Source organism: Nelumbo nucifera, chromosome 2, assembly GCF_055504915.1.
Source record: "Nelumbo nucifera cultivar China Antique chromosome 2, China Antique-T2T, whole genome shotgun sequence".
Lineage (NCBI taxonomy): Eukaryota > Viridiplantae > Streptophyta > Magnoliopsida > Proteales > Nelumbonaceae > Nelumbo > Nelumbo nucifera.
Window position 1 is genome coordinate 36072756 of NC_142650.1, and position 13513 is coordinate 36086268.

Consider the following 13513-nt stretch of genomic DNA (forward strand, 5'->3'; position numbering starts at 1 on the left):
AAGCTAGTGCCCTTTGGATCCTACCTGGTATGAATGCCGAAGTGCCTTGGGACTGAGGTAGTCCTGATGCCATCGTACACCGAGGTGAATTCGTCCTGAGGTGGACTTGCCCCATGGTGGTTTGGTTATCCGAGCTCGACCCGTTGCGGACTTGGCGTATCGAAATGAGCTATCATCCTGCTTGTTAGATTATGTCCACGTGTCCCCCTATTACTAGGTCAGGGGCGCATAATAAGTTACTAATAAGTTATTAGTAATAAGTTACTAATAACTTCTTACTATGAGAGATGATGTTACTCACGTTCACATCTTGTGGGGCGCATAATAACTTCTTACTCTGCCGTGCTTTCTGGTTAAAGGAAAATAATTTGGTTATAAAACTGATGTAGGATGGGAACTCGAACAACCCAAGCGCAGCGCCTAGGTTCATAGTCCGTCGATCGACTTCCTTAGACCATAGTTGACTGCGGATCAGCTTGAGTTGAGTGTTGTCTCGAATTGAACCCCGACTGCCGTTGAGTTCAGAGTGCACGCATCCCAAGGTAACAACTCGACTTAAATTTTTGAATTTTATCGTTTTGATACTAACCGTTGCGTTTTCTTCACTTGCCGATACGCGTGGCGGCGTGGGTAACTGCTTTTGCAAAACTAAGCTCTTTCAACTTCTTCATCATCATATCACCACTCCCTTTCCTTCGTTAATTATGAGTGCAATACCCTTGACCTCTGTTGGAATTTCACTCTTTCTCTGTACCCTACTCTTCTTCTTCTCCTTGCAGTTGCAGGCTAACTCCCAAACCATAAATGATGAACAGTCCATCCTACTCAAACTAAAGCAAGACTGGCAAAGTCAACCTCCTATGGACTCATGGAACTCATCCCTTCCTTTTTGCAAGTGGACAGGAATCACCTGCAACAATGGTGGTTCCATCACTGCCATTTCATTTTACAACTGGAACATCACACGAAAAATCCCTCCGGTCATCTGCAATCTCAACAACCTCAACCACCTCGACCTCGCATACAACTACGTTACTGGAGGGTTCCCCACTTTTCTCTACAACTGTTCCAAACTCGCATATCTTGACCTTTCTCAGAATTACTTCGTCGGCCGGATACCTGGCGATATCCACCACCTTTCTCGCCTTAACCACCTAAATCTTGGTGCAAACAACTTCACCGGTGATATCCCGGATGCAATCGGGCTTTTATCGGATTTGAAGACCCTCCGTCTTTTTATGAATTTGTTTAATGGGACCTTCACTCCGACTATCGTTAATTTATCGAACCTTGAATCCCTAGAAATGGCTCATAATAATTTCATCCCTTCCAAGTTTCCGGACGAATTCGGTCAGTTGAAGAAACTGACATATTTGTGGATGACGAAGACAAATTTGATTGGAGAACTTCCCGAATCAATTGGTAACATCATGGAACTTCGTCACTTGGACCTCGGATTCAACAATTTGTGTGGATCGATCCCTAACAGTATATTTCTTTTGAACAAGCTAGAAAATCTGTTTCTTTACGATAACAAATTTTCGGGTGAGATTCCTAGAAGGATTGAAAGTTTGAGTTTGAAAGCCATTGATCTTTCGAGTAACAACTTGACGGGTACGATACCGGAAGATTTTGGAAAATTGAATAACTTAACGGTTTTACTTATGACTGATAACCAACTATCGGGAGACATACCAGCAAGTATCGGTCGCCTTCCGGCTCTAAAAAATATCCGGCTATTCAACAACAGCTTCACCGGCGTCCTACCTCCCGAATTAGGCCTTAATATGAAGCTCGAAAATATCGAAATATCGAACAATCGGTTAACCGGCAAGTTGCCAGATCACTTATGCGCCGGCGGTGTGTTAACGGGAGTGGTGGTTTTCTCGAACAATCTCGGTGGAGATGTGCGAGCAACCCTTGGAAATTGCAGTAGTCTGACCAGCGTTCAGCTTTCCAATAATGGATTTTCTGGCAAGTTTCCCACCAATCTCTGGTCAGCGGTCAACCTAACGTATTTGATGATAAGCGACAATTCATTTTCTGGCAAGCTTCCCAGCAAATTGTCCAGGAGTTTAACACAATTGAAGATCGATAACAACAGGTTTTCCGGTGAAATTCCTTCAGATATCGCGTTTTCAGTCAACCTGGTGGTCCTCAAGGCAAGTAATAACCAATTTTCCGGCAAAATTCCCTCAAAGCTAACGACCCTCCCCTATCTTACTACTCTATCGCTAGCCCAGAATCGTCTTTCGGGTGAGATCCCTTCAAATATAGTTTCATGGAAGTCACTAACCTCTCTGAACCTCAGTAGAAATCAACTATCAGGTCAGATTCCTGGTGCCATTGGATTACTTCCGGACCTAATTGACCTGGACCTGTCAGAGAACCAACTTTCAGGCAATATTCCTTCTGAAATCGGCCGACTTAGACTAACCTTTTTAAACCTATCCTCAAACCAATTCATGGGGAAGATCCCTGATGAGTTTGAAAACATGGCCTATAAAAACAGCTTCTTGATTAACCCAGGACTGTGTGCAGATAATGCTTTATTAAACCTTCGTGTCTGCATTTCTGAACCCCAAGAATCGCTCAAATTGTCCCCCCGACTTCTGGCTATAATCCTAACCTCTTCTGGGCTTCTGTTTCTGGTTACCTTGTTATCAGCTTTCTTGTTTGTCAGAAACTTTCGAAGGAGAAGACATGAACAAGACCGTGCAAAGTGGAAGCTCACTGCTTTCCAGAGCTTGCCTTTCGCAGAGTCGAGAATCTTGTCTAATTTGACCCATAGAAACCTGATCGGAGATGGTGGGTCGGGGAAAGTTTATCGAGTCCCTTATAATCAATTGGGTGGGGTCGTTGCCGTTAAAAAGATTTGGAATAACGAGAAATTAGACGAGAAGTTGGAGAAGGAATTCCTGGCAGAGGTTCAGATATTGGGGACAATTCGGCACTCAAACATTGTGAAGCTGATGTGCTATTTTTGCAGTGAGAAATCAAGGCTCTTGGTTTATGAGTTCATGGAGAACCAGAGCTTGGATCGGTGGCTTCACCGGAAGAAGAGAGGATTATTGCTACCATCTGACTCAGGCCAAGATGCCGTATTGGATTGGCCTAGAAGGCTGCATATTACAATTGGAGCAGCCCAGGGACTGTGCTACATGCACCAAGACTGTTGTCCTGCCATCATTCACCGTGACGTGAAGTCGAGTAACATCCTGTTGGATTCAGACTTCAATGCAAGGATTGCAGATTTTGGGCTGGCCAGGATGTTGATCAAACGAGGGGTTCCTGAAAGCATCTCAGCTGTAGCAGGCTCTTACGGCTACTTGGCTCCAGGCAAGTGTTACTCAATTATAACAAGTTTACAAAATGAAATTACTTTACTTTATTAATTTGACATAAAGAATTTTTTAATTAAAAATTAAAAGTTTTTTTGGGGATCCATCAAAATTTGTAGGCATAAGGGTAAAATGGGTATTTAAAAACCCTAATGCATTAGATCAATGTTGGTTGGGACAATGATGGAAGGAAGGTAACTGTAGGATTTTTCAAAATTACAGAGAAAGTTTTTGTTAAAATCAAACTTCAAGGGATATTTTTATGATTGTCAGAAATCTTAGGGGAGGTTTTTATATTTTACCCTTATAATTAATTAATTTAAGCACAAAATCTTATGTTTATGGATGCTTCAAATTAAACTAATAAGCTTTTTGTGCGAGGGAGCTTGTTAGAAATTAAAAACCTATTGAGAGGCCTCACTTAGTCACCTAACAACATAAGCTTTTAGATTTATCGGTTTCTTGGCACACACATGACACACCTATAGGTGTAAAGTGGGTCATGCCTTGCCGCTACGACATGACTTTGTGGGTTGTTCGTGCTTTAGTGGGTCATGTTGTACTGGCATGTGTGTTTGGGTGGGCCGTGCCTGCCTAGCTCGAAACTCTTTAAATGTTAGGCCCAGCATGGCCCAAGGCACAAGCCCAAGCATCGAGGCCATGGGTCGAGAGTCATGAGGCATATTTAAAAAAAAAAAAAAAAATTTAATGGAAATGTTAAAATAAATTAATATATCTATATAGATATTATTATTATTATTATTATTATTATTATTATTATTATTATTATTATTATTATACCAACCCACGGGTGGAACTAGCCACTTTACAGGTCTCCACACACCCAATGGCCAATTGAATTTACATTCATGTGATTTAATGCACAGAATATGGCTACACAACCAAAGTGAATGAGAAGGTTGACATCTATAGCTTTGGGGTAGTGCTGCTAGAGCTGGTAACTGGAAGGGAAGCCAACGATGGGGGTGATAATACAAGCCTGGCAGAGTGGGCATGGCAACACTTGAAAGATGGAAAACCCATAGTAGATGCTTTGGACGAGCAAATCAAGGAGCCTTGTTACTTGGCTGAGATGAGTGTTGTGTTCCAGTTGGGTATCCATTGTACAAGCTCCTTGCCCTCCACTAGGCCTTCTATGAAACAAGTGCTTCAAGTTCTAACTCGATATATCCCCTTGCAACAAAAAGTGGTAAGGTATGACTTTGATATAGCTCCCGTGCTCACTAGTTCTACATACCTTTCCAGCAACCAGAGGAGTAAGAAAAGATCAATGGATGTTGATGATATTGTATCATGTGATGTTTAATATATTGGTGTAATTAAGTATTGTTTGACAAGTCTTTTTTAGGAGGATTTTCCAAATAATCTACAAGTCAAAAAACGTGATGAACTTTTTTTATAGATAGATCTTAAAAGACCACAGGTCATTTGGTTGCAATAATTTTCATAGATACTTTCAAAAGCTAAAAATATTGAAAGACCGTTTGGTAAAAGACCAAACTAGCATTTGTAGGCTCCACCTATACCTTGGCTTGTATAAATAGCACTTGTGGGTGCTACCTACACTTATACAATAGCACCTTGTATAAATATCACAATATGGCCCTACTAACACAGAGTCCAAATCTACTGACCACAATACATTGCTTGTCATATATATTCATCTAATTGTACATCAAGAATATTAGTAATATAAAGTACGTCAATATTCCTCATGTATGGCTGTGCGAACGTGGCCAGTAATGTGTTGTGGTATATCTACAAACATTACATAAGTGAGACCTACTTACACTCCTACAAACAATAATGTAACATGTGGGTATATTAACAGATATACATGTGCAAATAGAAAAACTGGATCCACCTTACAATAGTAGATCAAGAACTGAATGAATTAGTCCCACAAAAAATATATCAAAAGCATGTTTAATACCATGGTTAGTAACATAATATCCTTGTTTTTAGTGGTATCTACCCCATTTCCATGATAATCAAATCAAGTGAAAACAAGATCAAACACATCATAATATAGAAATAGGCACATGTCCCAATTGCAGCAACTCACTCCTTATAATCTGCATTGTCATGAATGATATTACAATGTGAGCTTCAGGTTCTTCTCGATTGTAATTGTCTACCGATATAAATCATGTAATCATTCTAAACACAAATAAGGTGCTTTAAGTACTAGATTTGTAATTAATTAGAAGAGCTTTTATAAAACCATCTTTTATAATTTTTTTTAGTCTTTCCCATCAATAACTTCATATACCCACGAATAGTAGCCATAACTTTTAACAATAAAAAAGTCAACATCAAATCATAATTAAAAGTATAATTAGTTTGAAGTACATTACTTTAAATGGTTTAAATGTCCTAAATTATCCTGGAAACATGATATTTCAGCATTATCATTATCAAACTATACTGGTCCACTTTGTGATCTTTTACACCATATCTATTGTTAAATTATGGGCCCTTACATCATTATTCACTAGCTACTTCAACCTATGTCTTTACGGCCTGCCCTAATTCTTCTAGCCTCTTCAACTTGCAATAAACCAATTCTTTATAGTCTGAATCTTAATAACATAAAGAAAAAAAACATACATCAATAATATAAATATAAATAAAGGAAAAATTACGTGAGATGTTAAAACAGATAGTGACCATCAATTTAGATTTTAAATTTGACAGGCCTCTACTATTGAGCAAGGATTAGTTGAATGTAATGGTTGTTTAGTGGGCTATGGAACCAATGATAATGTTCCATGCCAGTAATAAAATACATGGGACCCACACCTTTCATAGTGAGGCCTATGAATTTATTGCTGGTGTGGATCATTATCATTGATTTCACAACCAACCGAATAGCCATAGTGTTCAGCTAATCCCAATTCTCTAGCTACTATTAGGGGAGGCAACCTTGGGTCTAGTTGATTTGAGAATTTATTAGGGATGGCAATTTTTCCTATTTTCTCGATCCCCATGGGGATCCACCCCAAATAGGATGGGAATGGGGATGATTTTCCCCTTGCGGGGATAGGGAGAGCATTCCCCGCCCCGTAGGGACCTCGATCCCTGCCCCGTGGGATCCCCACTAATATATATATATATATATACGCATACATCTATATATTAATATTTTTAAAAATATGATTAAATATGTTTGAATCTTCTGTAATAGGATTGTAAATTTTAATATTTTATTTTTATTCTTATAAATAAAATAAAAAATAAAAACAAAATAGTTAGCATTATAAAAATCACAGGGAATGGGGATACCTGTGAGGACAGGGATGGGGATAAACTTGTTCCCATTAGCAGGGATAGGAATGGGGATTTTCGCGGGGACGGGATGGGGAGAGGCTGCCCGCCCCTGCCCGCCCCGTTGTCATTCCTAGAATTTATCAAATTTTGAATGGGCTTGACAGTCTGAGTTTGAACTTCAGCCCAATATGGTTGAAATTCTTGTCAGCCAACCCGACTTGCAGCCCCTCATCTACTATACTACAAAGTAAGATACTTTTAAGAAACATTTTAAAAGATTGTTGAGGTGAGGCTAAAATAAAAAAGTCTGGCCTCGATAGCCTTAGACCCCAGTAGTAAGGATTAGACCTTGAGTTATTTGAGGCTTACGCCTTTAATCCTTTGGCCTCATAATTAAAGGTATAAGTTGGGTTAAGTTAAGTCGGGTTGTGGTCAACCCTAACTCAACCCAAGTTTTTGAACCCCTAACCCTAAAACTTTGCACTAGGTTACGATTGGGTTGGGTTTAGATTGGGGTTGTGTTAGTTTTGGGTTGATAGGTTGGCCCAGCTTCTTTACTTCATTTTGTCAAATGTATTTATTTTCTAGATTCTATATATTCATGTTTATTCAAGCATTACTGTGTAAAAGAAGATATAGTTATCATGTTTTAGAATAAATCTTCCTTTAAATTTAAAATTTTTGACATATAATATACATGCATACATTTATAGATAGATAGATATGCATATACATAAATAAATAAATACTTGCAGCAAAAAAATACATAAATATATAGATATATACATTTATGGATGCATAATTTCATACACATATATACATGAATAGTTAATACACATTTACTAATTAAGTATTTGCATGCATAAATACATATTTATATAATACTTATACAAGCAAATATGAAGTTAAGTCGGCTTCATATTTTTCAACCCTAACCCTAACCCAAATTTTAGCTCAACCATAATTTTTGGGATGGATTCGGACTAACTCAGCCCAAGTTGCAGCCCTATTCATAATGTCCAAGGCTAAAGTGCCTCAAATATTTGATCTACTAATGTGGAATATGTAAGTTCATATAGGGATAAAACAGAAATTTAACACAAAAAAATAGGGTTAGGGTTCATTGTAAAAAATCCATTAAGACTTGAGAGTTTTGACTCTGAAACTATACTTGAGGAGGCTCTCCTAGTGCTCCAAAGTGTAAATTACACCATTCTAAGAGATGAGACAAGATTTTATCGCAAAAATCCAATGTCCAAATGTTCAATCATTGGTTGCGTCCATTCGTGCTGAATGATGTATCTGATCCAATGTGCTCTTCTATTTAATTCAATGAATTTCATTTCATTACCAAGAAGCATAAAAGATTCAAAATTTGTAGCTCCGTCTAAAGCCATGGGAATGTTAGATGCTTGGATTACCAATTTGATTTTGTATTTTCTCTTTACCAATTTGATATGGGATGTTACTCACTTGCTCATTTATCTTATTGTACTCCATATAAATCTAAAAGAAAAACATGGGTATCTCAGTCAATATGAATCAAAATTTCATTGACCAACTTCCCCCTTTCAGTCAATAGGACACAATTTTTCTATCTCTCTATCTCTCTCTCAAAAGTTGGCTTTGAACTCTTATTAAACTCAGTTTGGAAAGAGCGCAAATACAAGCTTCCTGAAGCGAGCATTTCAACCACCATTTTCAGTCATCTTTGCCATAGAAATGGTCGCCCGCGTCATTCCTACAAGTGAACACTTTTTCCCATTGTCACTAACCTCCCAAAATGAGCCCCTATTGCACCCCTGTGCATAGATAGTAGAAGAACTATTTCAGTCGGCGGCAATTAGTAGCTCTTCCACTAGGTTGGCTGCTATTAAATTTTAGGATTTTCAAGTTACAAAATTATCAGAATTCAGTAGTCATCTGGAAGAACTCAGTGGTTGGAAAACATTCCTTGGAGGCAATGTAGAAGAAATTAGCGCTTCACCCCTGTTCTCTGAATCTCTATGATCAGGTTGAGTCAAGCTTCTAAGTTGTGAATGTCTACAATCAATCTCAACGATCAAGTTGTATTCGATTGGGAGGAAAAAAATTCTTTCATCTTAAACTGGGTTGTAGAGAGAACGGATTCGATTGAAAGGGAAACAAGTTTTCTTGTTAAATTGGATTGCAGAAAGAAGAGAGAAGATAACATAGGGAAGTAGTTTCGAAGTATCATGACTTAGAATGGTGTTTGATTGTAATTAAGCTGACTTTGAGGTTGTTTGTTAGAAGTTGGAAAGTTGAAACGAAAAATAGTTTAACTTGCTTAATTAGGTGGAATTAAAAATTAAAGAGTTAAACTAGGAAAGGGGATTTTAAAGCAAGTTTTGAAGAGGAGGAAGATTGCCACGTGGACAGTCATTTTATATATATACACTGACTTTGTTAAGCGAAAGCTAAACGATAGAAACACATAAAAGTATGTAATTGTTTTATATTTTAACTTTCTAAATAATTAATAATTACTTATATTTTATATACTACTTTTAATATTTTTTTTTACAATACAAAATAACGATAATTAATTTCACCTACGGTTGTTCATTAAATCGATGAAACCGACCGACCCGACCCAACTTGACTGGAGTTGGCCGATTTTCACTAATGGTCAGTCAGTTTTGGATGATCAATTCCCTAACCTAACTAGGTCGATTTGGTTGGCCAAACAACCTACAATTGAATTGAACTAACATGTGAACACTCCTAATTTCAGATATATTAATAGTCTAATCTTTAATAAATAATAATATTTTAATCTCCAATAATTATTAAAAATTTATAGAAAAATACACAAATATTGAAAATAAATTTGTAAAGAAAATACAATAAGGAACTAGTAGAAATCCAATAAATACAATAGTTACAAAAATTATAACAAAAATACATAATTAGTAAAATAAATTTATAACAAAAATACAATAAGTACAATAAATTAAATTTAAAAAGTTAAATAGTAATAATTTAATCTCCAATAATTATTGAAATTCTTTTGTTAAATGACAACAAAAAAAAAGCTTTATAAATAATTATTAAAAATATACTTACTAAAAAAACAATACATAATTACTGAAAATAAAATAAACATTAGTTTTAGTATATATAAATTTATAATAATAATATATTACGATTTTAATATTATTATTAATAAATATTAATTTTTGAGTGTTATTTTCTAGAATTATTAATTGATATAAGTGAAATTAGTTTAAAATATTATTTGGTTATTTAAATAATATCATTATTTAAAATTTTAAAATATTATTTATTTATTAAATTTAGTAACTTGTAAAATTATAATTTATACTATTATTACATAATTTTGTTATTAATTTTGTAAAATATTAAATTATTAGCTTTTATGTTATGAAATCTATTATAATTGTTTGTCTACTTTTAAGAATTTTTTTAATTTTATTACATAATTCTATTATTTTAAATAATTAAAATTTAGTTTTGTTAAATATATTGTTATTTAAAATGTTTAGTTCTTTAAATATTTAAATAATATGTAAAATTTTTAAAATTTTTTGTTATTTGAATTTTATTTATTTTAAAGTTATTATATAATGTTAAATATTTTGTTATTAGCTATTTTTATTATTTTGTTATTTAAGATATTTAGCTATTGAAATCTTTAAATAATATATTATTTTTAGTATTAACTTTTTTTCATTTGAATAACATTTAAATTGAATTATCTGTAATATTATAATTTATATTATTAGTAAATAATTTTTGTGATGAATTTTGTAAAAATATAAAATTATTAATAAGATGAATATTATTAAATTTATTATAATTGTTTTTGTATTTTTAATAAATATTTTAATCTTACTATATAATTTCATTATGATAATTAAATAATACTTAAATTTATTAATTCAAGAAATTCAAAAATAATGAAATTTGAAAGGAGAGTTGAGAGCAAGGATAAAAATGATGACGTGGACAACCCTTGCTTTATATGTAAATAGATAGTATAGATAACCTTGTAATATATATATATATATATATATATTAGTAAAAGTGTATGTGCATTGCATGTGGCAATATTTCTATTTTTACTAACAATAATTCTTATTTTTCAAACATGTTTTTGTTTTATATGAAGAATATATAATATTAATGCATGTTCAAATTTTTCTATAAAACTTATAAAAAAATCTATATTTTTATTTTTTATTATTTAATTTATGACATAATAAAATTACTTATTTATCAAGAGGAAATACAATTCCAATATATTGTTTGAATATTGGTTTTTAATCGTATGGTCAAATATTATATATATATATATAATATTGTTTGAATATCATCTATATATAATATATGCTATTTATTATTTATTTATAAATATGTTTTTTATATTTCATTTTTGTAAACTTCGTATATGATGAAAATTGTTGAAAAAATACTTATATTTTTTGTTTTTCTTTATTTTAACTACTATATTTTCTTTTCCTTTTAATAATTTATTATTTTTTAAATAAATTCAGATCATATTAGATTTGGATATCCAACATCTTGATCAGATTCAAATTCGAATCAATTTTTATGAGATCCGATCAGATATTCAGATCGAATCGAATTCAAATATACCTTGATTCAAATCCGATATGATTTGTTTGCATCCATACCAAAACACTTGCCTACAATGACTTAGCTAATTAAATCATTAAACCATTTGACATGGTTAGTAGGGTCATGTGTTAGACATTAATGCTCTTTAATTTTTATCCCATTTCTATCATTAATGAAAACAATTCTCATTAATCACACTTTTTATATGATGAATATATAATAATATAGAATGTAACTAGATTTTCTACATTTTTTATAATTTTAATGTATTTTATTATTTAATAATAGCATCATGTGTTGATCCATTTGACATGGATAGTTGAACCACTAACCCACTAGCTGGATGGAAAAACCATTTTTTCTATTTTGGTTGATTTTAAATTATGTATTATATTTCATCATTAATAAAAGTAATTCTTATTTTTGCATTTATTATTGCACGTGGCAATATCAAATGATGATGATGATAATAATCAGTAACCAAAAGACTTTACTAGTTGAATTGTTAACCTATTTAACTAGAAAAATGGACTATGATTAAGACATTAATTCATTTTTTTCTTTGTATTTTAGCCATTTCTATCTTTACTAACAATAATTCTCATTTTTTCAAACATATTTTTGTTTAATATGAAGAATATATAATATTAATGTATGTTCAAATTTTCTTATAAAATTTATAAAAAAATCTATATTTTTATTTTTTATTATTTAATTTATGAGATAATAAAAATTACTTATTTACCAAGAGGAAATGTAACTCTAATATATCGTTTGAACATTGGTTTTTAATATTATGGTCAAATCAATTATTTATATATAGTATATATTATTTATATATAATATATATGTTATTTATTTATAAATATGTTATTTACATTGTATTTTTGTAAACTTTTTATATGATGGAAATAGTTGAGAAAATACTTATATTTTTTTGTTTTTAATTTCAACTATTATATTTTTATTTTTCTTTTAATAATTTATTACTTTTTTAAAAATTAAAAAGGATCATATTAGATTCAAATATCCAACATCTTGATTGGATTCAGATTCGAATCAATATTTATGAGATCTGGTCAAATCTTTGGATCAGATCAGATTTGAATATTCCCTAATTAAAACCTGATTTGATCTATTTGCATCCCTACCAAACCACTTGCCTACGATGACCTAACATAACTAATTAAATTATTGAACCATTTGACATGGTTAGTCGGGTCTTGTGTTAAACATTAATGCTCTTTATTTTTTATTATAATTTTTATTCCATTTTTATCATTAATGAAAATATTTTTCATTAATCACACTTTTTTATATGATGAATATATAATATTTTAGAATGTACCCAAAATTATTGATAAATTTTTATATTTTCTAAAATTTTATGTATTTTATTTTTTAATAATAACATCCATTTGACATGGATAGTTTAGCCACTAACCCACCACTTGGATGGAAAAACCACTTTGCTTTTTTGGTTGATTTTAAATTATGTATTCCATTTTTATCATCGATAAAAGTAATTCTGATTTCCACATTTATTTTTGTTTAATATGGTGAATATATAATAATAGAATTGTATCAAAATGTTTTATACAAAGCTTATATTTTTCTTTGAGTATGTATGTATGTATGTATTTAATATTTGTTACTTAGTTATGCCATCATAGATTGACCCATAACCCATTTGACCTAGAATGTTAGACCATTGACCTACCTACCATCTAGATATGAAAATTGTTTCATTTTCAAACTGGTTTTAAATTTTATATTTCATTTATATCATTAATAAAATAATTATTATTTATCATAATTATTTTTTTATATTATTAGTACCTAATGTTATAGATGTGCTCAAATTTATTTCATATTTTTTGTACTATTCTATTTTAAAAAAAAATTATTTTTAATTATACATCATGGGTTAACCTATTTGACCTAAAAGGTTAAACCACTAACTCACCCCCCTAGATAGGAAAATGATTTAATTTCCAATTGGTTTTAAGTTGTATATTTGATGTCCATCATTAATAAAAATATGTCTACTTTATCATAGTTATTTTTTAATATGAAAAATATATAATAATAGAAACATGTCCAATTTTTTTTCAAAATTTATTTTTTATATATATTTTGTATTTTTTATATTTCTAAATTTGTATTATTTATTTATGACATCATGAAATTATCCATTTGACCTAAATGGTTGAAATACTTACCCACGACGTAGATGAAATATATGATTTCATTTCTAG

The 13513-nt window shown here is 31.9% G+C and overlaps 1 protein-coding gene across 2 annotated transcripts; it reads left to right on the plus strand.

Moving 5' to 3' along the window:
- Window positions 1-409: 409 nt before the first annotated feature.
- LOC104612352 (uncharacterized) lies at window positions 410-4697 on the plus strand. Of its 2 annotated transcripts, XM_088897227.1 has the most exons (3): window positions 410-542; window positions 654-3339; window positions 4229-4697. In XM_088897227.1, the coding sequence occupies exons 2-3, from the start codon at window positions 705-707 to the stop codon at window positions 4666-4668; spliced, it is 3075 nt and encodes a 1024-aa protein (XP_088753353.1). In that variant the 5' UTR covers window positions 410-542; window positions 654-704; the 3' UTR covers window positions 4669-4697. The 2 variants fall into 2 exon arrangements, with proteins under 2 accessions (XP_088753353.1, XP_010278042.1); XM_010279740.3 differs by having other exon boundaries at window positions 503-3339.
- Window positions 4698-13513: the final 8816 nt, after the last annotated feature.

What these genes read in the sequence shown, in the direction of transcription:
- LOC104612352 (XM_088897227.1), top strand. Translation starts at nt 705, where the DNA reads ATGAGTGCAATACCCTTGACCTCTGTTGGAATTTCACTCTTTCTCTGT. An exon ending in TTACGGCTACTTGGCTCCAG is followed by an intron (nt 3,340 to 4,228) that starts GCAAGTGTTACT and finishes TTTAATGCACAG; the next exon opens with AATATGGCTACACAACCAAA.